At 41.3% G+C, this 26,147-nt stretch overlaps 1 protein-coding gene across 13 annotated transcripts in view; it reads right to left on the bottom strand.

The window, feature by feature from the left end:
• The window catches only part of MITF (melanocyte inducing transcription factor), a 112,578-nt gene that overhangs the window by 15,539 nt on the left and 70,892 nt on the right, over window positions 1–26,147 (bottom strand). For 8 of the 13 annotated variants that reach the window (XM_052776171.1, XM_052776169.1, XM_052776172.1 and 5 more), the window contains 3 exons: window positions 6,163–6,390; window positions 4,945–5,028; window positions 3,494–3,589 (listed from right to left, as the gene is read on the bottom strand). In XM_052776171.1, the coding sequence (XP_052632131.1) occupies window positions 3,494–3,589; window positions 4,945–5,028; window positions 6,163–6,390 (408 nt within the window). Of the gene's footprint in view, window positions 1–3,493; window positions 3,590–4,944; window positions 5,029–6,162; window positions 6,391–7,508; window positions 7,712–26,147 lie in introns of those variants that run through there. The other 5 variants (XM_052776174.1, XM_052776167.1, XM_052776168.1 and 2 more) reach the window with 3 other exon arrangements.

Here is a 26,147-nt window from a genome sequence, read left to right as displayed (position 1 = left end):
TCTATTCCAGGTCCCAGAGGAATAAAATAGTTGACTTGTAAGGTAAGACCAATAATCATTAGTGCAGAGTTTAGGAAACTGCAAAGGGGAGAAGACCCCTATATGCTGAGGGCATTGGTTTGAGATGGACAAGTGAGCAGTGCTGTGAGCACACAAAAGCAGCCACTAGGCTGAAAAGGGGCAAAAAAACCCCAAACCAAAACCAGAAGGGGCTTATAATGGACACAATGCAGCGACACCTAGGCATATAATTCAAATGCTTCCTATTGGAAGAAACTAGGAAAAATTAAACATTGTTTGCAAACATTTCAGCTCTAATCTATTAAGATAGTCAAGCCTTTCATGCCTTTCCCCAAGTACAAAGAGGTGGGAAAACGTTCAAAACTCCCACAGCCATTTCATTGGGAAGATGGAGTCTCAAAACTTTGAGAAAGACATGGAATTTTCTGGTGCTGAGGCTCCTTCCCTGTCTTCTCCAGACTCTAGCATGTTTCCAGCCTAAACATGCTTTCCTTAAGGCTTTCTTAGCTACTTCTGGCTAAGAAGAAATTTAAACACAATGTCAGTCAGATCATCCACCTTTACTCTCCCAAAAAGTAAATGCAGGAAGAGTGGCTTATGCCAGGCTTAGCTTGTTATCTCGATTGAAATAGCATGGTCTAAAATGCCTTCATTTGTAAGATTTCGTATTTCTAGGCCTTGGCTTCACAAGGTGCACAAACATACCAAGAAAAACAAATTTCAGCCTTCCTATCACTTTGCATTCACTTTTTTTTCCTTTTTTTTTTTTTTAATAACTGCTTTTATAGAACAGAAATATCAAATATGGTTATTATTTCTGCAGATTCTTCATAGTGTACATTCAGGGGAGTCTGAGGCTTTCCTTTCTCCTCCACTACTCCAACAAAACAAGCACCCACATTCAGGTCATTGAGGTTCTGTATAAAATCACTGAGACATCAGCTGTGTGATCGACAATGCTGCTTCTAAGGTATCAGCACATGCTGGAATGGATTCTGCTCCCCAGCTCATGCAGCCTGCAATGTATTATCTTGTTGTTCCCTCACCTACAAGCACACGCTCAGCAACAGTCCCTGAAATAAGACTCCTCTCTACTTCTGGAGTTTAACTTCCACAGGAAAGTCACATTTAGAAGTGGAGCTGCACGTACTCACGTGGCTTTCCATGTCAGACTCTTGCTAGAATTGATTAGTTGGATGAATTAGTTGACATCTCAACTTGGCATATAAGAGTACTTTACACAGTACCTAGCAATTCAATTACTAGGTCATATCTATGCAGAAAACCCTCTTGGCAAACTAGTGACCATTTTGTGATACTTTTCACCACAGAAGCAAAGCCAGTTAACTTGTGACCCAATACCAAAGTTTACAAACACTTCCACAAGCAGTTGATTGCAATGAGCCCTTTTCAATTAAGAGGTACTTGGAAACTTCCCTTAGCTCCCTCTACACAGAAATCTCTGCTTTTGCTTATCAATTAAGTACTGTTACCAAATGTAACAAACTGGTCCTTTTGTTCTTTGTTGGTTATGGAACAATAGCAGCCTTTGTCATAGTCTCAGCACAGCTATTTATAGGTTGCGTCTCTTTAGAGACCATTTCCTCTCTTGATTTCTTCCACCGCTACTTAGCTCAGTCTACAGACATTAATTCCTTATTAGTAAAATGTTGTGTGTTTTAAGAGCTAAATCATGTTCCAGAAGAAACGTGTCTGTTACACCAGGTTCATTTTTTTCCCCCCAAACCAACTGTTGGGAAACATGGTTCAATTTCCATCTCTTCAGGATTGGTACGAGGTTAATTCAGAGACTGAAACATGCTTTTTGTCTCCAGCAATTTAAATGTATTAGTAACGAAGTCTTAATTCTACTATTTCTTTATGTTACAGACTTCACCACATACAGTGGGCAATTTTTGAAATTTCATGGCAAATGTGGATCGGGCAGTCTTTACAAGGCTTTGTGTCATGCAGAAAGCAGGAGGGATACAGACTACCCTAAATATTGACTATATGGACTCCTTGCACCAGAAGAGTGCAGAGTACCGTTATGTCCTTGCCTGGAAACAAAGAGCCACTGCTGGGGTACCTGAGAAATAAGAGAGGAAGAAAAGTACAAAGAAATCCAAGTCCCCTCTAATTTAATGGGTCCCAATCCAATCGAACTTCAGAGAAAGGACTCCAGAAGAACCAGATCCCTCAATAAAAAAAAAAAAAGAGTAACTATCTTGAAAACTATCTTTTTCACAGGTTTTTAAGTTTTCCTCTCCAATTCCAGGGCAGATGCACTTTTGAAGTCATCTTACATTAAAGGAAAATTTATTTGTTCCGGTAGGACTCTGCAGTTATTTCTCAGTCGACTCAAAGGGCACTATTTAGCAAGGGATGCTGGTGGGCCGTTTCCTGCAGCATGCACCACATCTCCAAGAGGGCTGTGGGAATCTGTGGGAGCGTCGGACTAGGTTAACACGACATCAGACGAGTACTGTCAGGAAATGTAAACCTATGCTACAAAATTGATGCTATGTGGTAAGCTGTAAATTTTGGCACTAGATAAAAAAAGAAACAGACGCCAGCCCTGGCAGACATCTACTCAGCCAGATCTAACAGCACTTAAGCCTAAGGCAAAAAATTCACTGGAGCTACCCTCCACAAAAGATCAAAATAAGATTATGCCAGAAGTACGATTATATTAATGCTCGCAGCAATGTGAACCAGCAACCAGAAACAGCAACTCAGAGGTAACCTGCTCCTTCCCTCACTCACCGACTTTCGCACCTCTGTGTTTTTGTCTTTTGTCACAGGCTTCCTACATCCCCTTCTCCCGTTCGGTTTTTAAGCTTCTTTATTCCTTCCCCTTTTGTTTGTTTTGAAGGTTGGTTTTTTAATTATTTTTTCTCCCCCTAAATTTTGTAACATCTTTGCTGTCATCTAGCTAGGGCCTTCTCTCCATTTGAAATCAGGTTAAGCTACAGCTATGATGTTAGAGCTAACAGTTAAACTAGAGTGTCTCTGGATAGGGATGCTAACATGTGCTTAAGCATGGTGTACAATTTCTTAACTGAACATGGTAAGATACAGGAACCTGGGGTGCCAGAGGTTTCTTCTAGGCTTTCCAAAGCCAAGTATAATGACCATGGCGATTTTAAATATGAATGGGTATGAGCTCACTCTGGTTAGCCTAGTTCACTCCTCTGTTACAATCCTCTCACAGACTAACCCGACTTTGAAATAAGAAAAGCAAAATTGTCCCTTGTATTGCCTCGACCTGACTCCAGCTTGTGTTTTGAAACTCACATTTTTCATTGCAACTGTATACCTTCAGCTCTTCAAAGAAAAACTAATTACACTTTATGGGACAATACAATAACTACTTAATTGCTTGGAAAAAAACGCATGCTACAGTTTTGCATTCTCTCAGGGAAAGAGAATTAGACTTAACAGGGAAACGAGAAGGAAAGGACCATTGTACCGTATTTGCCATTTGCAGGGCTGGGTCCATCAAGCCAAGGATTTCTTCATTGTAACTTGACTCCAGACTAATTATGTCATCGATCACATCATCCATCTGCAGCAGAAAAGGTGGACAAAGAAAAACAAAGCAGTTACCAAAACCACGAGGATACAGAGGCCTGGCAAAGCACTCCAGCCACACACTGGTTCTCTGCAGCATGGGCCCAAGCAGAGGTGCCTGTGCAGTTTTGCCACGCACCAAATCCAGTCCCTCAGCCATGACTCCCGCTATTCAGCCAGGACATTCAGGTCATGAGAAAGCTGAGGCTTCGTGGTCTAACCCACTCCTCCCACCAGCAGTTACCCTGCACTACCTGCCCACGGACACACTGTTCCTCCCAGGTACGGCAGAGGAGGTAGCTCCCCATAAAACGAGCCACGCTAACGATGTGAAACCCTCTCCCCCGTGCAGCACTGCCTGCCTACCCTCCACCTCCTTCCTCTAGTTGTGGGGTCAAAACCCGCATACAGACAGTAACGTCCAAGCCCCTGACACCCGCAGGGGAAGGAGAGGGAAAGGCTTGCTGCTGGGTGACAGGCTGCCCACCACAGACAACAAAATCCGTTGGATTCGTGTCCCTCATACACCCTCCCAGGAAGCGCCACCCAAGAGCATCTGGGAGATGATTTTAGTTGGATGCAAGCAATCGTCTTGCTGGGGCTGGGCTGGAAAGTGCCTTTGTTAGCTCTTGCACGGGCAGGAGAAACCCGTGCAGGTGCTCCAAACTGTCCCGCAGGATTGACTATTTCCTTTTTGCTCACTATAAAAAAGGAGCTTAAATGACAGTCATCTACAGAATCAATGCATAACGCTGATGGTAGAAATAGTACTATATGGGATTTTTATATCAGCTCCAGAAAGTGCGATCAGAACCAATTACACTGACTGCAAGTGAGGGCAAGAAAGGAACTAAGAGTTACAGCCCATATCCAAAGTCTCGTTACTAGAAGTAAAAAACCCTTAGCTGAAAAAATAAAATAAAATAAAATAAAATAGGATGACTACTGAGGACAAATTATCATGGACGGATTAAAACCTTCTCATATCATTTTTTTAAATGCAACTGTGATCTGCATAGAAATGTGGTCATAGAAACTATCAGGACAAGAACACATACATGCAATCTTGAGAAGAGTGCATTAGAAAAGATTTCCTGAAGTGAGACCTTAAAGCATGGTTGATACGTTCTTCTGCTATAGCATTACAGTGCTAGAAAAGCACTAGCCTTCTTCGGATGTCTTAATGCACTTTTGACATCAATGCTAATAAACATTGGTTTATTCCTTAAATACATCTTATATTCAGCTTCTGAAAGACACTACGGGGCAAGTTTATTCTTCAACATAACTTCAAAGAAACATGCTCATTAGAAAGGGGACCTGTGCTCCAACTCCTGTGTCATCCAGTACCTGCATGCATGATGCTCGTGAGTGTGTATTCAGAGCCGGGCACTCACTCTCAACCCTGCTTTGCTCTTCAAATTTATAAAATCCCTGCAGAAATAAAAAGGAAAAAAAGAAGGGGGGAAAAAAAAAAAAAAAAACCAAAGAAAAAGCAAAGCATGGATCTGAGTTCATGGCACAGTCTCCGTCCCAAAAAGAGCACGATTGAAACAGTGTCATGCACACATGTGCCTGATGACACAGCAAAGTGAAGCTATAAATAACTTGAGGAAAAAAAAGACTTGGGTACAACTGGGATGATAGGGTGGAACTATTTGATTTTCTTTTCTTTTGAAGCTACGGAGCACAAGTAATTTCTCTTGCATCTGCAAAACATGTTCTGTAATAACTGTTTCTCAAAGTTGCATAACGTTTTCCTCACAGAGTGCATCTGTATTAAAAAATCTGGCACAAAGGCTTGAGGGGGGAGGATGAGAGGACACGAGGAGCTCTACAATTGTCTTCTATTTGTCAAGTTACAAAATTATTGACGTGATTCTTACACTTGTTAATAACTTTCAATCATCTTCCTTCAGCATGTGAGCACACGTGTCACATCCAACTAAGTTTTTGCCAGCAAAGATTAAGACAAGGTTGCAAAGGACTTCTAGGCATAGGCTAGTGAAGTCTTTTATTTGCAGCACTGAGCTCACCATGAAACAGCAAACAGTAACATTTTAGGGTATATTAGCTGGGATAATCTGGCCTTCCAGCTACCCAAGAGACTTGCTCAAATTTTACTGTAAAACTATCTAAAATAGCTCAAAAAGCTTTGTGTTTTTCAGTTATTTTTGCTAAGCTCATTCAGTGTAGAAAGAGCCATAAATAACATTATTGCAGAAAGCTACAGCTTACAAAACTGCTTTGTATTCTCCAAAGGTCAATTATTCACTGTGTGCATCAAGCAAGGGGGAGGAAAAAACCAAAAAGTAAGTAGTTTCAATAACTAGCTACAATAGTTCAAAAAAGAGGAAGTTAGTCGGACACAGTTTTTTTGCCAAAATGTTCTATGCAAATACATATTCATCAGGCAGACACAGAGATAGTGGTCGCATTTTCAAAGTGAACAGTTCAGAAAAGAAGATAAACATAACATCTTAACATGATCAAATACGGTTTAAAACAGAAAGCAAGCAGACTGCAATTCCATTTTACTGAAAAATATGCAGGGTGAGAGTGTATTACCTCTTTTTCACAGTTGGAGTTAAGGGTAAGCATAGCCATTGGACTGTTGGGCGCGCTGCTTCCAGTTCCAGGCGGCATGACATGATCACCGGGCTGGTTTGGACATGGCAAGCTCAGGGCTTGGTTGGCATGTTTATTTGCTAGAGTGGTAGAGAGGTACTGCTTTACCTGCTGCCGCTGGGCTTGCTGAATATGGTACTTCGTTGGATTCTCAAGGTGAGTCTGCACCTGTATGACACAAATTTAAAAGTACTTTATTGTTTTACAACATCATTATACGTGCTATTGATTTGAGCTATACATTTGTGACATATATACCAGCTAAGCATTTGACTTAAAAGTACAAACCTGTACGTCCCCAAGGAAGTCAGCAGCGCTTCACTAATTCACATTTGGTGGCAAGAAATCAGTTTATGAGCTAGTGTTTCAATAACTGACTTATTAATGGTAAACCAAGAAGTTCCACTTATTTTTCTACAATGTGAGATTTTCACTTAAAGCCAACGCTCAGGTTTTCCAGTTTATACAGATACTCCAGAACAGACGGTTCTCCGTTCAGACCTTCAGCTACGCAACATTTAGTTTTCACTAAAATATGGAGAAACAAGTTGCACTGCAGGACTCATTTTACTTGTTTGTAGCTACCAATTAAAACCAAATAGTATGGATTGCTATCCTTTATCAGATGTCATGTAACAGAGAGATCAAAAGGTTTGTTGGTTTTTGTTTTGGTTTTTTTTTTAAAGTAACACATTGGTTAAAAAAAAGGGAATACACCATTTTTTTGCCTACAAATTATTTATATCTCAGATATATGGCCTGAATCATATACAAATAAGACAGCCTGTTTATAAACACATTATGCAAATAAGATGCAAGAAAAGAAGTGTTTCAGTTCAGATCAATCACTGTCCTCAGCAACAGCTATTTTTGTATTTAAGATAAGCTTTTCAGTACTTACAATTTTTTTTTATACAAAATACCAAAAACCTCATACTGAACTATTCTTACACACCCTAAATAAGCAAGAGAAGAAAGGCAATTTTTTTCCATGCAAAATTTTCACCATATCCTGGAAACTATTTGTCACCTTTCTTTGACCATTAATGTTTTTATCAGAAGGTAGAAGACAAGCCAAAATATAATAATACCCTGAGAAGTTTTTTTGGTTTAGAACAGTTCTATTAAACTGACTTTTGCTGTTACAAGTGACCACGTATGTTCCCCACTTATCTTTGTGGAAGAAATTAAATAAAGCATACTAGATACCAGAGGAAAAGGATTTCCTGTATACTGTAAGCCTTCTTAGCAACAGGTTTTAAAGTAAGTCTGCAATAACAACTCACCTGATAATGATTATACTCAAGCATTTCCAGCATACTACTTAGAGGTTACGAGAGAAGCGACTGCAATATCCTTTGCTCTACGCTACTCCAGTTTGAGGGATTCACATATGGAAGCACCATAAACAAGCTACCCCAAAACAGCAGAAGAAACTTGAATGCCACTGCCCAGACTTATAGTATCCTACGCTAATTAGCCATGCATGTAGAGAAACAAACAGTTCACACAGGGGCTTTTCTTGGAAACTATGCAAGTTTAGCCCTAAGTATTGGTATTTTTTTTTCCCCTGGCTTTGACATCATGCTTTTTCATAAACATAAAAGGACCTTTTAAGTGATGGGCTATCAAAGTCAGATTGACAGTTTGCTCAAGGCTAATTCACTATTCATCTTTCATTCCAGTCGTACTAATAGACAATGGCATTTTTCTTTAGCAGTAAGGTTAAAAGTTTTTAAGTACGAAGTAAGAAATAACTGAACAAATGTCCTGCGAGCCTAATGCGCATCCCCTGGCAGTGGGGTGCACTGGATAAACCCATGGGGCTACGCAGTCCTACCTTCAGCTTCTAGGTGCAGCAGTCCACTGCCCTGCCCTGCACAGCCGCTGGTCCACCCAAGACCTGCCGTTGAACACAAAGGACTTGAAAAAGCTCTACCACATCCTCAGCCTCCCTGGTGCTTCAGAGCCCATTAGTTCTGTCTCAGTCTATAGCTGGAAGAAGTTTTCCAGTTCAGCAATGGTTGACAATGGGCTAAAATGTGTCCCAAATGCACTTACCTGCACTGGTACAAGAGTCACAGTACTGTGCACAGTCCCTACACCTTCCAGAACTTACTTTTTCTTTCTGTCCAACCCCTTGACCAAAGATTGTACTCAAGCACAGGCATCAAAAGCTGCTCAACTTGCATTATTTTCCAAAGTCTCTGCTGCACAGGGAAGCACACTTAAGATAGCCTTTCTAGAGAGTTTAATCTGATTTGTTGCACTAAATTACAAGACAACACAATACAGAAGTCTGCTGTGATAAGTACAACACTTGCTTTGTCAGTCCCAAACTGTGTTATCAATTTTCCTGTCACCAGTGGTAAGAGTTACGCTATCCAGATAAGTCTATTTTTCACTTAAATTTTCATCTTCTGAGTAGATAAAGTTATCAGTAAACGAGTTATTTTCATAACACTTATCTTTGAATATGTTATTTTAAAAACAAGCCCGACTCGTCTGACACAATTTGCACATTCCTTTTCCTGTGGTGAAGGGATGAAGCAAAGCCTCTCCTCTCTGCACCCATCTCCTACCCACTCCCCACGCTCCCAGGAGAGAGACCTGCAAAATTCCAAGGTCCACAACTCAACTGTGCATCATCAAATATTATATTATTTATAATATGTACTAATACACTGAACTGACTCCACTACATGTCAAGTTTTGAAACACACAATGACATAGGATTTTTGTTGGCAAAACACATACTTATTCCACAAGAACACACTTTACCCAAGATTTTGTTATATTATACTACATCAGAATAGTTAGCGTTATTTTGCTACTCCTTTGTTTTTTTTTTTTAATGGGCTGTGCTGCCTTCAGTATGCCAAGGAAGGCAAGAGAAAAAAAGTTGTGAACCTTAAACAAAGGAGCTGCGTTCTTTCTCAAACTTTTAAGTTGCAGATTTCTACTTAATACAGAAGTGTAACTGTTCTCTGAGAATTTTAATCTTGCTAAGAAGTGCATCCTCTCTGGTACAGGGCAACAGGTTTCAGCTGCAGTTCAGAAGCTACTGTCTGCTTTTTTCTTTTTATCCTTTTTTTTTGGGGGGGGGGGGGGGGTGGGCAGGGAATCTTTCTTGCTCTGCCCACCCTTACAGTAAATTTAACAGCTAGATAAACACTACTGCATATTTGTGTGCAGCATAACTGCAAAGGCAAATTATAATCTAGCCAATTTAATTCCTGACACACCACACAGTCACTTTGGCTCACAGAAAAAGGTATATCCTTCTGGAAGTGTTCTGAACAGTTATCCAGTAGACCACGTTTTCACATAGAGTCAACTCTTGCTACACATGGGCAACAAGTGACTCTGAGGAAATTCATTTACTGTCAGGTGTCTGGGCTTCAAATCAGCGGCAGCGGATAAGATGCTCTATTGCCTTTACAGAAAAAACCTACCAGAAGAACCATAGTCATTATACACTAGATAGGCACAGTTCTCCAAGGACATGTCGCCTTCACACACAAGTCCCGTAGTGAACCAAAGAACACAGAGAACTGCCTTTTCTGGCATTAAATTGCACCAAAATGATGCAAAGGAGAGATTCAGGGACTGAAGATTTCCTTTTAATCAATCCACAGCTGGTCAAACCCACTTTCACATTTGAATACAAGAACATACAATTATTCTCTGAATGGAGATGAATGCGACATGACTATTCCCACCCTGCATGTCAGTGCGACAAGGACAGGAGCTCCCGCAAGATGGAAACAGCTTCACGCACGTTCCTTCTTGGACAGTTTCAACTACCCTTGCTCTTGCCAAATGTGAGGCTCAACAGGCTACACGTAAGACATCCGAGAAAATTCAGTTTGATCCTTCGTTGTGTCACTTACTGCCCTCTCAAGCTGCCTTATGAGCTCCATCATTGAAATCTGGTGGGGACTATCTTTATGAACTCAGTGCTTTTTATTGAGACTACCTCTGTCTTTAGCCTAGAGCATCCTTTTCTGCAGTCTGTACATCAAAGAGAGCCCAAATGTGCCTACCTGGGCAAATGTCCCAAGATGTACCAGTCATGGTCAGCCTGCAGAGAAGCCATAAAGCAGTCTCACTTTTTGACAAACTATCTCACAAGCAAAGAGCTGCAAAACAAACCCGAAACCAAAATTCCACTACCCCAATTTTGAAACCATGAATAAAAGCTTTGACTTAATTAAGATCTAATTTTGGTCCTCGGCCCCTTCTTGCCTTTGGGGCGAAGCATAGTTCTTGTTGTTCTCCCAGATTCATGAGATACAAAGTGTAAGAGGACAACTATTTATGGGTTTGGATACACTCGCAAAGAAATGTGTCTGAATGGGGACATGCAATAAAAATGGAACAACTTGAAACTGAATTGTCTGGATCTCCAACCATCTCCAGGAATCTCAACCCAAGCTTTGCTGTAACATTACTAAACTGAGTAGAACACTGGTTTTTGGACATTTTGGTATTGGCAAGCAAGAAGTAATGGAAGTACCACCTGCAGAACTCTGGAAATTATTTAAGACAAGGTGACAAAACCAGCTAAGTTTATCACACCATAGTAACAGAAGAATGTGGCTACGAGGAACTACAGATCTAAGGATGGCCAAGAGGCAGCCTACAGCCTGGATTCAGCCCAGAAACACCTGGAAGAAGGCTGTACTGTCAATTTGTATTCAGGTGCATTTTCAATTTGCATGGCTATCAAGCTACTGCTGACATGGGTAGCCGAATAACACTGCCTTAGAAGTAGAGGCCCAGAAACAGTTTCATGCCAGAGCAGCCTCCAATGCCAGCTCAGCAGCATCTCCACTCATCTCCATGGGCTGGCTCCATGCACTACCATTGCACCAGGTACTCCTGCACTACGAGTCTCACAGGTCAGCGATTCAAGCTCCATCCATTCTTGCCATGCTGACAGTGAGCTAGTATGTTTTTTTTCTTGAGCTAAAACACTGAGAAAAGCAGTATAAAGAAATCAGCTTGACTGCACCCAGATGTAACCCAGCTTAGGCCCTACAAGGCTGAGCTGAGCTGGAAAAGTCCTGGATGGAGCCACGCTGATTACTCAGCACTTGTCCCTCACCCTTTGGAGTGTCCTGGAGAACAATGTTATCTCAAGCAGGGGAAAGGCTTTCTCGTACCTTCACTAATCTCAACATGATTGCTAATTCCAGCACATACATCCAGTTCAAGTATCTGAGTAGGGGAAAACCAGCTCCTGAGAAGCTGCCTATTTTCTTCCATATCATAGAAACAATGGTAATAACCCATATACATAGAGCAGGTGTTTCCCAGTCTTTGGGTCTAGCGTCAATCAGGCAAATATTTAATCAATGGCTTTCACTAGCTTTAAGCATACACACTGTATCAGTGGGAATTTTAGGTGTACTTCAGACTACATTCTTCAAAATCCTTGTATTACATTATACATCAGTGACAGGACTCCTGAGCAGACCCACATGCTCCCTTCAATTTGAAAAACTAAGAATGTTTCCCATTAAGGTGATCGGGGGCTCAGAAATTTAAACACGAAGCATAGCTGCGTGCTTAAGCACAAAGCATATGGCTCAAATAGTTCCTCTGTATGAAGCCACACAAGCAGCTGAAACAATACTTCTCCTATTTGCTCCTCCTGTCAAGTCTTGCTGCGAATCACTCAGACTTAATTTACTAATAACTTGCTAATGATGGCAAGAACTTGGAAGTGCTACATGGCAACAGAGCAGTGCATCCCCACTCCCAGTGGGTATGCATGGACCAAATGCCTTTTGTAGAGGCATACAGCAGAGTTCCCTCTTGGGAAGAGCACAGGGCAGGGAAGCCTAGTGGCTTGGCCAATGCATTTTACACAGTGTAATCCAGAAACTAAGTGGCTAACGATTAAAATAACAGGGAACATATACCAGAATTAAAAAAAAAAAAAAAAAAAAGAAAATCAGTAATTAGCTGTGGCTTAAATACCTATCAACCTCTAGGAAAACTTCAAGTTCATAGAAGCATAGAATCATTTAGATTGGAAAAGACCTTTAAGATCATCAAGTCCAACTGTCATTGGAAGTTGATTAGTTGCTGCAGGATCAAGCTTTGACCCACCAAGTACTTCTCAATGAAGGTAACTAGGCTAAGTTAGTTGGCCTGTGTTATTTACATACTTATGAATTTGTCCATGCACGGGTTTGATCTGTTTGAAACAGGTAACTGCAGGAAGCAAGCACAAACCCAGCATATCTTGTGTTACTGCTTGTGTTACTTGTGTTACTGTGTTACACTGCTTACTGGTTTTGCCATCTCAGTTACTACTTAAAATCACAATGTGTTACTTGCCACATCTCCAAGTACCACTACTTTCAAACTTCTCTTACCATCCAGGGAGAAATATGAAGAAAATTATCTATTTCAGCGTGATCACAGAGCAGTTTTGTATGTACGGCCTTAGGTGCTATATTAAAAAAAAAAAAACCCGAACCCAAAAACCAACCAACCAAACAAAAAACCAACAACCACCCCACCCCCCCAAAATACCAAAGTTATAAAACTCTGAAGTACTTAATAGCTGTTTTACTCGCTTGTGGTCTTTCCTGTAACTATTGAACAATTTAACATGCGATTTCATCACCAAAACTTTTGCAGATACCCAGACTACTCCTGGTTTACTCATGTTCCTGCAGCGTTTGCATGAAGTGAAGAAAAGGCAACCAGGCCAAGTAGAAAAACCATCAGGAAGAAAACACTTGACGAATGTGAGGAGAACAAAGCCGGTTCTGAACTAGCCACACTCGAAACCCCGATGCCAGGGCAGGACCCGTCCACCCTGCGGACAGTGGCCCCGTCCCACCTCAGGGAGCCCTGCTTGCCCAGGTCTCCTGGCCCCAGGACGTCCTTCGCCGCCTCTTCGCCTTCCCCACTCTTCATCTCCCCCCTTTTGTCATGGCAGATATCACAGCCCCATCTCTCTCACCCCGCTCTGGGAAAGGCCACCACCACCCCAGAGCCCCCGTCCATCCCCACGCCGGGGACTCGCCGCGGGTCCTGCGCCCAGAGGCGGCACCGCGGCCAGCCTCTGCCACGCTCAGACCCAGCTGGTCTGGTCGGACGGGAGCCATTCGTGCAGCCAAAACAGCTTCCCCTGCTCTTCTCCTCCCAGCTGAGCTTACAGGGCACAACCGCCGTTTCCTAGCGAAAAGCAAGTTGCGAAGAACCGGGACGCAGAGTTAAGCAGCGGAGACCTCACGCCTGCGCACGCAAAGCTGAAGATGCCCGAAATCCTCCGTTGGTGCGACGCAAGTGATGGAAGGCCGTCGTGATGCCAGCAGCTCTTGGGCTGCCCCGCTCCTCTGGGCCCCACGAACTAGGAAGGAGCACATTCCCATTCCCCAAACCACACAGAAGGAGATTCTTCTCACCAAAACCATCACTGAACCTTCCTGTGAAAATAAAGCCAAACCACTTAATGCTTCATTTAAGCAGAGATAGGCTTGGGCACAGGGACATAACAGAGATTTACAGAGGACAGCTAACCAAGGGGGAAGAGTCCTTTTCCCCCCAACCCCATTTTTATTTTTTTTATTTTTTTAAATTAAAAAGACCATTTGTTTCAAGTAAATTGCCTTAGGACTTACAGTTTATAATTAAAAATAAAATACTTTTTGGTCAGTTTTCTCAGTTCAATAGAACTTGTTGTTGCTTAGACAGCTAAATGTCATGGGATTTTTAAGAAAGGTTAAAATTCTGTGTCATTTAACAATTAATGGTACCCAAAGAAAAATGATACAAAACCACATCCACTGAAGTGTTTTCCAAGGGCTACAGGCTTCAGCTGGGTCTACTGCAGCAGAAAGCCTGTTCAACACGCTAGTCCAGGGCTTCAAAGTTGCTTTTTAAAGCTGCTTCAACACACTACTTTCAAGGATAAAAAACCAATAGTAGCAGCAACAAATTGTTTTCTAGGACTTTGAATAAAAACAGAAAGCTGTATAAATAGGTGTCTGTCCTTTCAGGCTAGGAGGGGAAAAAAAAAAAAGACATATGAGAAAGATAACTAATTAGTGCCTCTTGCATTGAGTGATTTATTCTCCTAAAGTTTTCTAATCCAGGTTCAAGATTCTGCAAGTCACATTCACCACAGCTTGATCCACTAAGTCTGAAAATCCTAAAGACCATAAAAACCTTCCATTATTTCATTAAAATATTGATCATGGGTTTCACTGCAATGCCAGGAAGAACCCTTCTACCACCCAACTCGGAGCAATCCAAACAACCAGCCAGACAATGGTTTAACTCATTCTCAAAGACATTTTCCCACATGCTGCATTCAAACATTAAGCAACAGCATCACATTTTTCCCCCTAAGGACGTCAGTTGCCTGAAGTAGCTTCGCATGAGAAGTTCAGTCCTCTTACTTTCTGAAACCTCTCCAGTCCTCCAAGATGGAGCAGCTACCTCATTATTTGAAATGTAATCAAAATTAAGTTGATTTCGTTGTGATATATCATTCCCCATAGGGCCACTGTGAATAAACCTATTCAGTAACTTCTCCAGCTGCTGTTCTCCCCTTCCCTCCATCTTTTCTAGAGCATATTTGCTCTCCTTTTAGTCTATAACCCAGGAACAGTGGCCAGAACACTGACCAGAAAGCCCAAGAGCAAGAAAAAGGTGAAGAGTTACTTGTATTGACTGGGGAATGACAGGCAGGATGAGCTGATTCCAGGATTTTACCTTAGGACATAGCCAACGCAAGGAAATTACATCAGTTACGACAAGAAAACTCCCTCGTTACTTAATTCATCCAAAAAACCCTCTGAACTTGAAAACCAAGGCAGGTACGAGAAAGTTATTTAAGATCTCGCATCGTGATTGCAGTCTAAGTGGATGTCCTGGTTTTGGCTGGTAAAGAGTTAATTTTCTTCCTAGTAGCTGGTACAGTGCCGTATTTTGGATTTAGTATAGAGTAACATTGATAACACACTGATGTTTCAGTTGTTGCCAAGTAGTGCTTATCCTAGGTCAAGGATTTTTCAGTTTCCCATGCTCTGCCAGCGAGGAGGTACACAAGAAGCTGGGAGGGAGCATAGCCAGGACAGCTGGCCCGAACTAGCCAAAGGGATATTCCATACCGCAGAACATCATGCTCAGTATATAAACTGGGGGGAGTTGTCCGGGAGGTGCCAATCGCTGCTTGGGGACTGGATGGCCATCGGTCAGCGAGTGGTGAGCAACTGCATTGTGCATCACTTGTTTTACTTGGGTTTTATTGCTCTCCCTTTTTGTTACCTTCCTTTCCATTACTATTATTATTATTATATTTTATTTCAATTATTAAACTGTTCTTATCTCAACCCACAGATTTTACTTTTTTTTTCCCTGATTCTCCTCCCCATCCCACCGGGGGGGTGGGGGGAAGGAGTGAGCGAGCAGCTGCATGGTACTTAGTTGCCAGCTGGGGTTAAACCATGACAGCGGATCCAATAGTCATCTTCAAGCACAAATAGTTATGAAAAAGAAAAGGCACATTGTACAGAAGGAACATCATTTATACAACTAGGGGTTGTTTTGTCCATCACCAAAAATTCCTCTGCGTAACGTGACTTTTTATCCAAGGGAAAGACATGGAGCAGACAAAAAGAACAAAGTTTTTGTGGATTACTATTTAAAATCTGTGCTTTAGCTATAGAAGCACATGACAACAGTATCTAAGGAAATTAAAGAGAGGTTAGCCAAATTTGCTTAAGGCGACAGGAATTGATGTAATTTACAGGTTAGTGGCATGCTAGCTGTCATTCCATAAGTGTGGCTTTCAGATAGGATACAGTCCTTCAAAGTCCTGCATTTTTTTTGTTAGGAAACCAGTATTTCAGCTGTTTACTTCCCAACACACAAGCCATAGATTTTTATTTTACACAGTTACTGAGAGGATATCAAAAAGCATTGCAACCTTTTAGGTCCTTTTAGGACAGACAAGTAATTGACTCCATAAAATATCAGACACAAATCTTGTGCTCTGATTTCACCTACCCGAGGTGCTTCAGAGTGTAAATATTTTATGACTAACAGGCAACAATATCAGCCACACAACTGCATCTGACAGTCAAGTTTGAATTATGGCACTGCCACAGAAAAACCTTAATTCAAGCACCTCATATTTACATCCACTTCTGCCATCCTCCTCTCTCATAAGGAAGCTGGGCAGCACTCTCATCAGCACTAGAGGGTTTGAGATTGCTCACAGCAGGACATGAATGACTCCTCCTTACAGGAACTGTCAAAGATAGACATAAAGTTGCTTCCAAAAAGCTCTCTTGCAAGAGAGAGAAGCCATCTGAAGCCATCTGAAGCCATCTCTGCTCCCAGCTTCCCCTTGCAAAGCCTTTCACAGCCCAGGCACAATCATCCGCCCTTCCTACAGCCCAAGCAACACCAACACGAGATTTACCAGACCACTCTAGCACAGCTCACTATTGACTTGAAAGAGTCACATTAGAGAGGTAAAAGTATTTGTCGAACCTTATCTTTCTCCTAAGGTTGCCAAGCACGGTGTTAGCCAGTGCCAGCTTCAACTTGCAGTCACGTATTTAGAGCCTGAGCAAGACTATCAGTTACATTTCACAGGGGTTACTAATCCAGCCACTGTTCCAGCCCTCAGTAACCCCTGCTAGACCTGCACAACAGAGTATTTCACTTCCAGGTCTCTGGTTCACTACAAGCCTGCTGGAAAGACTGGTGTCTTCAATTATTTCACTCTACTGCATTTCCCATGGCAGGGAAGAGGTGCAGAATACAGATCCCTCTCCCCAGCGGGGCCTTGACAGGTCATACCACTACTTAAATCACATCAACCTTCACGTGTGCAAAGGATTTCGAGATTCTGTGTATGTTTCTAGAGCCCACACCTGAGACAGCATGCACTTTGCTATACAAAAGGATGAACATGAGTTTTTCCTCAAGTCCTGCAATGCCCTAAGGAGGCTTCCGCAGGTGACAAGAGGCATCCTTCTCCACAGCTGGTTTTGCTCAGGTTGCTCATTTGTCAAATGCGCAGAACACAAGCGGGACTGGGTAAAAAATAATGTTATCTTTGTAGAAAATGAACAAAGAAGAAAACAGAAACCAGTTTTATACAAGGTGTTGAGTAAAAAGTAAGCAGAACTAAGCTTAAAACAGAAGGAGAGGCAGCACATGCTGACTTTAAAATGAAAGTCCTGATTACCACCTTCCTAGAGACATGGAGTTACGCACACACAGAATGGGGCAGGTTGGTTGCTTGTCCAGACTTTAATAAATAAAATACAAGAAGCTTCAAGTCTCCAGGCCAAAAGCAGATTTTAATGCAGTACATCTACTTTCCCCCTTCACAGACTTGTCTTAATGTGTGTCATGCAACACTGACTTTTCACAGGTGAAATTTAAGCAAAAATAGGCTATTTTGCCCAACCTGTAAATAAAAAGTATAAGAAAGGGGAAAAAACCCAATCTGTTACTTTCATAAATTTTAAAAACCCATACCCTCAACACTGGTCTCATTTGTCACTACGGTTTGTGAAAGGCTGCTCAATTTTATAGCATATGAGACACAGTTTTGAGCCAAGACAATTTCAAACGTTAAGGAAAGTAATCTTTGGCAGTTTGGGGCTAAGCAAGAAGTGAGCTTGATTTAAAAGTCTTTCAAGCCCACAACGCTAGCTTGTGAGAAAGAACTGGTGTTCAGAATATTGCCTGTAGGCTACTGAAGTATTTATTTACAAAATTTCAACATTTAGCACTGAAACACAAGATAGGGAGAGATGTAAAGACGGCACTAGATCAAAATATATCAAAGACCCAAAAGCCACAAACAGAAAACGGTTGCATCCTTCTCTTTTTCAAATAAAAGCTATTTGTAAACTCAAATCCAATTCTTGGATTATTATATTCAATGGAAAAAAACTCCCCAGTTTTGAGGCACACTGCACGTCAGAAGGACATCACAGAATCATAGAATAGTTTGGGTCCTTTAAAGGTCATCCCGTCCAACCTCTACATCTTGTTGCATACTTGTCTAAAGACATATACACTTGCTGCATACTTGTCTAAAAATGATCTAGGTGAAAGACTGCTACAGTCATTGTTCACATAATTACATGGGGACTGTGAGACTGGCAGCATGCTCTCAAGGTCACTTACAAAGCACATATCAAGAACATGCCACTAATCACGACCCAAATGCGAAAACATAAAACAAATACACCAAACCCAACCAGTGCCACGCAGTGCGTGCTGGAACAGCTTGGCCTGTGCATCTACTGAAAAGCCTTCCTACCGAAACTTTTAAAGAAGCGTCCAAAAACAGGAGTGAAAATAATTTCAAAAAGACCATTTATTTTAACAAACCACTTGGCAACACACCGGCTACAGCACAAAGGACACTTGTTCTGGAACACACCTGTTTCGAGGCTATCCGCTTTACAACAAATACACAGTGCCACAAAAAGAAGTTAGCAAGAGAATGAAGGTTTTGTTAATTCAAAACAGTTTTATGCTGTTAACATGGCTTTTACATGTCACAGTTAATAATTAGAACGACTTAGCTGGGCTCTATACCACTTTGCCTACAGCCAATGATGTCTCATGTCAGCCCCAATATGGAAGGCTTGAATAAGCAGAAGAATAAAGCAGTCCAGATACATCCATTTTATTCACACTACTAACATGATCATTAGACACAGCCTAAAATAAAAATAAATTGCTGACTTCATTTAAGTGAAGGAAATGCAAGCTGGCTTACCACCGAACTCCTTGATTTTTATCCTTCTGCTCAACGAGCTGTGATTTTATTTATGACTGTATTAAAACCTACTGAGTTATAATAAAACAGTTTCAGTACCTCAGAGTGCTTGATCATCATGTTCGCTAATGTAAGATAATCCAAGTCACCTTCATGCAAACTCAACGGGCTATGATCTGAAGCATTCTGCCAAATACCAGAAATGGGATTTTGGGGGGGACTTTGGCAAGACACAAAGGTGGGTACACTCCTTGTACAGGGTGGCAAGCCACCGCTCTGGAGGGGAATTAACCCAGGGGGACAAATTGATGCCATAGAGCATCAAAACTGGAAGCCAACGCTGTCAGGGTTACTTTTGAATGGTGGTGGCTCTTCCTAGGGAGTAGAGTGCTAATGTCCGACACTTCCATTAAGCAACATTACATCTTTTATTTCCTGACATCTCATTCACCAAGTAGGTGCTACAGCAGACATCACAGTAGCCACAAGAGACTAAAGGTAACAACAGTAAGAAATTAAGTATGTTTATTCCACTCTAATTTTAAACCCAGAAACCACAACGAAACTTAGTGTTTTAGTTATTTCTTAGCTAAAGGAATGTTGCCATAATGCTTCTGTAACACAAAGACATATTTAAGGCAAATAGCCATTATGTTGCATGACCTCACCTCTACACCCCATGATCTTATTCCCACAACAGTCAGACAGTAGCTATCGTCTGGCTCCCAGAAAAAACAAGACTAGCATCGGCTCATTTATTAAACAAGGATGCCAACATTTCAACCCTTTTAAGATCTCGGGTCTTACATACATAGAGACGTAGCATCATGATCTATTTTATACTTACAAAAACAACATCCAGCCACTCAGCCATTTTTGTAACCTTCCCCACACCTGCCCCTCCATGTCTTCCAGAGATGAGCTGTTGAAAACCCTTCTCCTCATGTTATCTCACATATGGTAGGAAAATAATTAGTTACACTGTGAAATAAGAAGCTCCTGTCCACATAAGTGACCCTTCATCAGGCCAGAGGATGGGGCGCTTGCAGGACCATCACCTGAACCACTGAAATCTTTTGACAAAAATATGAGTTAGCTGTCAGTAGCCCTGTTTATATTGCAGTTGTAACAAAAAACTGCAGTCAGGATCATTACCTCAACAGATATTACACAAGCATGTCCTTTATCACAAAAACTTAAAGACTCTGAAAAATAGGTTATATAAAAAGATAGTCTAAACTTCTGCTGCGATGCTCTTCCAGCACACACGCATACCCTGGCACAGCAGCATTTTCAGCATGTGAGCACATCTAAGACCTCCAGCCTGCAAGGACTACAAGCTCTTGATTCTTTACTGCGTGGAATCCTACCAAGGTTGGGGTTAGGGCTCTTTCTGCAGGACTGGAATCACATTTTATTACATGACACCAAATTCCACCTTCCCAAACAGCTTACAGAAAACTCTTTTCAATGGTTCCATCTGAACTTCAAAAAAGCACAAGCCAACAACTCACCAGGAGAGGCACACTCACAAAACACAAAGAGTGTGTGTTATCATTCCAGTTCTCCAAAGGTTAGCTGCAAATAAGAATCGCCGAGAAATTCAGAAGTAATAGTTTTGTCAGAAGATCAAAACATCTTTTGAGAAAGAAATTCAGGGCCTCCAGGCTTGGTCTCAGAAGAATCCTATTTTAAACCGCACTTGACCCACACTAATGTAACCCTTCAAATGCTATTACAAGAGCAGAACTATGTTCACAAGGGGAAATAGGCATAGTATCTTCCACTGAAGCCATATTTATTTATGTAAAAAAATCATGCATTTCCTTTTAACACTGAAAAAATACAAACAACATGACATGCATTTTACAACATACCTCTCATCACTGATTGATAACATACACAAAGTTTTAGCTACCCAAGAAATACTATGGGAACATAACCCAATTCAAGCCAACCAGATATTAGAGTTAGATAGATGTAATTAGAGATTAGATGTGAATTAACTAGATCCTAACTCAATCTTCCCCACCTTCCTTAACCTTTTTAAACCTCAAGCATAAACCCATTTTAGCATATCACTACTTCACATGATGGAATAAATATTTTTAGAGATCTTAATGCTTCAGAAATGCAAATAAGCTCACACTGAATGTTGTTTATTTTAAATTAAATAAAGTTTAAACAGAGGAAAAAAGTAAAAGTTTGGGGGTTTTTTTAACATCTGCTACGAGCCAGAGGAGATGCCAGTACATCCACGATAGCAAACAGTTGGGTTTTGACAATGGCAGATACAGCTGCAGCCAGTCCCGAGGACACCACAGCTAGCTGTGCACCCTCAGGCAGCACAGTGCAAGATGTGGGACCCCACAGGGGAACGGTTCAGAACACTATATGCATTTCAAGCTGTTGATGTCAGACTGGCTCTAGTCTGCTCTCACAGACTGAACTCCCAGTAGTGGCTGCAGAACATGAGGTCTTCTCGTTTAATTTCCTCTGACAAGAATCTAATTAGTACTCATCAACAGCACTAGGCAAAAATAAGCTAATATGTAATAAGTAGGGACAACTGGGAATTTACTTCAAAAGCACATTGCTGCTCTACACTAATGGCAGAGCTGGCCTGAGAAGGTGTTGGTGCTGATGTCCGGCTGCTTATTCTTGCCCTACCACATCAGCTCACTGCTCTTTCCAAAACCAGGCCTTTTTTAAAATCTCAAACTGCCTCAGCAGTCCCACATAATTTTTAGTGCGGCCCCACAAACGCACATATTGGCGTAACCACAGGGGCAGCAACTACCAGGGCTGCAAGGGACTTCATCAGCCACCTTTGCTGCCACAGTCAATGCATCATGGAAACGTAGCCAAAAAATAAAAATGGGCACAAATAAGGAATTGATTGAGTGACAGCCAAAGCTGCTTCTGCCTTACCCCATCTGGTGGCCTATTGCTTATATACAGCTGGTACTAATAGCTATTTAGGCATGTTATCTGGAATTGCAGCTACTAGAGAAGAAAATGCACAGTTGGATTAACTGTGTTCCTCTAATAGTTATCTGTCATTACTCCCTGGGTCCGGTAGCAGTCAGCACATTTCTCACTCTGTATTGAAAGCGGAGCATCTAGACACTGTGTGCTCAGATCATGCAGAGCCATCAAGAACTCAGTCCTCGCAGCCTACCGCCTTTAACCAAAGAAGATAAATGGAATTAATAAATTTTCCTGGGGAAGGCGCAAGTTCAGAGAGAGAGGCTTCCTAAGGATAAGCCCTGCAAACAGGCAGAAGCCCTGGCTGGAAGCTTTTCCCTCATTACTTACATTAAATACCGCAGGGAAAGGCAGAAGGCAATTCTGAACAGTGACCCACGGAGGAGGCGGCACTTCACATACAGCAGCCACTTATTGAATAAGCAGCACTCTAGAGCAGAAGGCACCACTTTTCTTCCCTCAAAAAGCCAATGTACATTAGAAAAAGAGAAACTCTTTTGAAAAGCCACAGTTGCATGATTAAATACTATTTTTCCTTTTACACAGCAAACCATACAGGGCTGAACCCTTAAGGACTATATGAACTTTCATGTGAATGGAGCCCATTAACTGCCTCACAATGAATGGTGCTTGTGGTCCAGAATTCATTTCCTTTTAGAAAGCAAAGGGGATAGAAAACTTACGATTGCTACACACAAGTGCTGACTCATTCAAGGTCATTCTACTCCTTCCCTGAACAAATTGCTTCTTTGAGACCCAGGCTAGCATGGTATTTCAGAAGAGTATAGTTTTGGTGGGAGTCAGGAAGCAGCACTGTAAAATAGTCAAATTAATACTGTAGTAAAATAGTATTAGACTGCTCAAAGGACAACTTTTCAATTAGTAAGTTATGGTAATATAGATGATTGCTGTATTTTTTTAATCAGAAGTCTCACTTCTCAGAATTTTCTGTTTAACAAGGCAGGAATTAACTTTAAAGCAGTTCCTGAAATGCTAACATTGCTTCAACAGAACAGCCCTACTTCACATGAGGCTGTAGCAGAACTAAAAGCAGCTCTGCCCCCCAGGAAAAACAAGCTGCTTTGCCAAAAGCAGGCTTACTGCTACAGCCGCTATGGGGACAGTGATGGTGGTTAAGGGCAGCAGCTCTCTGGATCACTGATATGGCTAAAGCAGAGTAAGTCTTTCCTGAGAATATCACACCCTCTAGACAGGACTCCCAAAACCCAGAAGAAACAAAAATCCCACACACTTAAAGAAAAAACACAAGCAGAGAGAAGTCACAGCCTTACGCAGCTAGCAGAAGTCTTCTTAAAGACAAGGTTTAGCGTGCTGCCTATAGGTCCTTCACAGGACCTTTATAAAGACCTGGGATAGGCAGACAGGCTGTTTTCTACACCTCAGTCTTGAAATAGGCTCCTTTCAGGGAAGGGAGTATTTTTTAAAACAGAGTATTTCCATTACTTGCCTATTTATATTTTCCTCTGAAAAGAACAGAAAGTTTTAATTCATAGCCTGCCATTGAGTCCATAAACTGGATTTTGATGCTTTCAGCCAGGAATTTCCTGACTTTTAGGAAGGAAGCCTGAAATACAAGCTTTGATTCACACCCCTTGACATACAAACTTCCTCTCAAATTCATAAATTATTTTTGATTCCAGGTCAAATACTACCATGAGTGGTTCAATACCCCTACCAGCATATTTTAATATAACAGTTTACTGGCAAGGCCTTTCATTCTAAGTAGGAAAGAAAAAGAAATGTCAGTGTTAGATAGGGAGGGAAAAATACTCTGAAACTCACTCTTGGGATTTTCTGGAGCTTGCAGCAATGAACCCTTAGACCTTTTAAAGATGCTTACGTGCCCAACTACTGCTGAGACTCCAAACTCAGCTCCAGCAACGGCACCCAACACCGCTGTGCATTCAGCATCTGTGGCACTCATGGCCTGTGACGCTTTCTGGCAAGCGGATCTGCCTTTCTCCATGTTCAAAAGGAGAGGATGGATGGATGGATACGTAGACAGACATACAAGGAGTATCTTGCCCGAAGACAGAAAAACAGCTCTTTGTAACATTGGTTTCTTTGAACACACAAGACACGTTCCTGCTGATGTCAATGTGTTCACTTGGAGATAATATACAGATTCCAGCCAAGTCGGTAACAAAAATGCTGTTGTCAGAAGCCAGGGCTTCAAGTAGGTGGGTTGCCTGAAAACAGCTAATGGCTTCTGGGTTCCGTAAGCCACATTAATTTAGAAATACAGTAATATTTACTACTTTTTTCCCAAAAGCCATCACATACTTCTTCAAAGTATTTTTCTTTCACTAGCTCACATTGTCTACAAAAATCAGGATATGTAGCACAAAGCAGGAAGGGGGGTATAATTTAGCACAATAAAGTTGTGTCTTACATCGCTTTGAGGATTGGGAATGTTCAATGGAAAAAACACTCCAGTTTTATCGCCTAAGCTTTTTTTTAGCGCTCTAGTCTTACCTGCTGAACAAGTTTATTACTTCTACTGGACACCAGTAGCAGGTTTATTTAGAAGAGGCAGCCTGCCTTTCACGGACTTTCTAGCAGTAATTGGGTTTCGCATGTAATAACTTACATACAGCATTTACTGGTTAATGGCTTAAAGGTACCTCGGGGACATTAGGTGCTGAAAATAAAATACAATAACACAAGCAAACAACACGATTAGAGAAACTGTCAAAACAGTTTTTAACACCTGAGTATTAGCCTTCATCAGTAAAAGGAATAGTCTAGAAAGACGACTTCCCCAGCAGCTGAGAGCTTTCCCAAGAAATATACACACTCTTGGAAACGGTAATGCCATCTGCTGAGAGACTGTAAAAGTGCAACACAAGGAATGACATACCTGAGTATGTTCTCAGTGCTTCCAAGCATTTCGTGTACTAGTTTAATTACTGTAATATTGATGTTGAAATGCATGCCGCTCTTGACCAAGTTCAAAAGGAAAAAAAAATAGTTCTGCTTGCATTGTGTAAGTTACCCAGGAGTTTTCAAAGATCTGTCTGGAACTTCAACTACTGATATTCAACAAGACGAAAACACTAAGTCAGAGGTCCGTAACAAAGTATTGTTCCAGTATGTTAAAAATGTAAGACTATGATGTGGGAAACTCAAACTATTAATTTGGCGTGGACATTCTAACTTTGCAAAAACACTGGTATTAAATAGACTTGTGTTTGTTTTTTGGGGTTTTTTTCTTTTTTTTTTTTTTTTTTTTAAGATACTTGATTTTCTGCTCCATATCGTTACAAGCTGGAAAAAATATCTAGTTCTAAGTCAATTTAAACTATAGAAGTTTATTAAGAAACTTTATTATCAAGTTTAATGTTTATTAAGAAACATTATTATCAAAATGATAAACAAGTGGGTAGCTGGTATCCAGTGGCAGTGCTTCTAGTGACAACCTGCAGGGTTGAGCTGTTACCCCAATGCCCCAGCGCTCTCTCTGCAACTGTTTGGAGGCAGCAGGGTATTCTTGCAGTTCATAACAAAAGAATTGCTGAGAACTAAAGATTGGAAGAGTAATATTTCCACAGAGGCCATCACTTTTTTTCTTCCATTTACCAATCTGCCAAGCATAGAAAAGCAGACACGCAGTTTTGCTGGGTCACAGCGGCAAATGACAAACACAAGCTCCCCCAGCATAAGCACTATCCCAGGGGATGCATGGAAGACAAGCGAGGAGGATGTTTTTTCTTATTTGCGCTGAAACACTATATCTAATTCTGCCCCCAATGATACTGATGAGTTAGAAGACTTTTTCTGAACCTCTTCTAAAGCATTCAAATCTGGCAAGCCTACCACAAGCGGAAGGCTAGCAGCACAGCCTGCTTTTCCTCTAGCCCACAACAGTTTCAGAAGTGTTGCAATCCAAGTCTGACATTAATTATTAAAGGAAGATTTACAGTAATAGTAACTTAAATAATTAAGTCAGACAGACCGACCTAACCTGATGTGCTGGCCAACAACTGTTGATGTAACAAATTCAAACTGGATGCTGCCATACAGAGATACTCTCCCAGAAAAGCGCAAAGGCAGCAGTGTACTGATCCAGTTCTAGCCTGATCCTCTCATTTAATTTCTGACTAACGCAATTCCTATCTATAAAGAAAAAGAA

This window comes from Harpia harpyja, chromosome Z, assembly GCF_026419915.1.
Source record: "Harpia harpyja isolate bHarHar1 chromosome Z, bHarHar1 primary haplotype, whole genome shotgun sequence".
Lineage (NCBI taxonomy): Eukaryota > Metazoa > Chordata > Aves > Accipitriformes > Accipitridae > Harpia > Harpia harpyja.
This window is presented reverse-complemented; position numbering and strand designations above follow the sequence as displayed.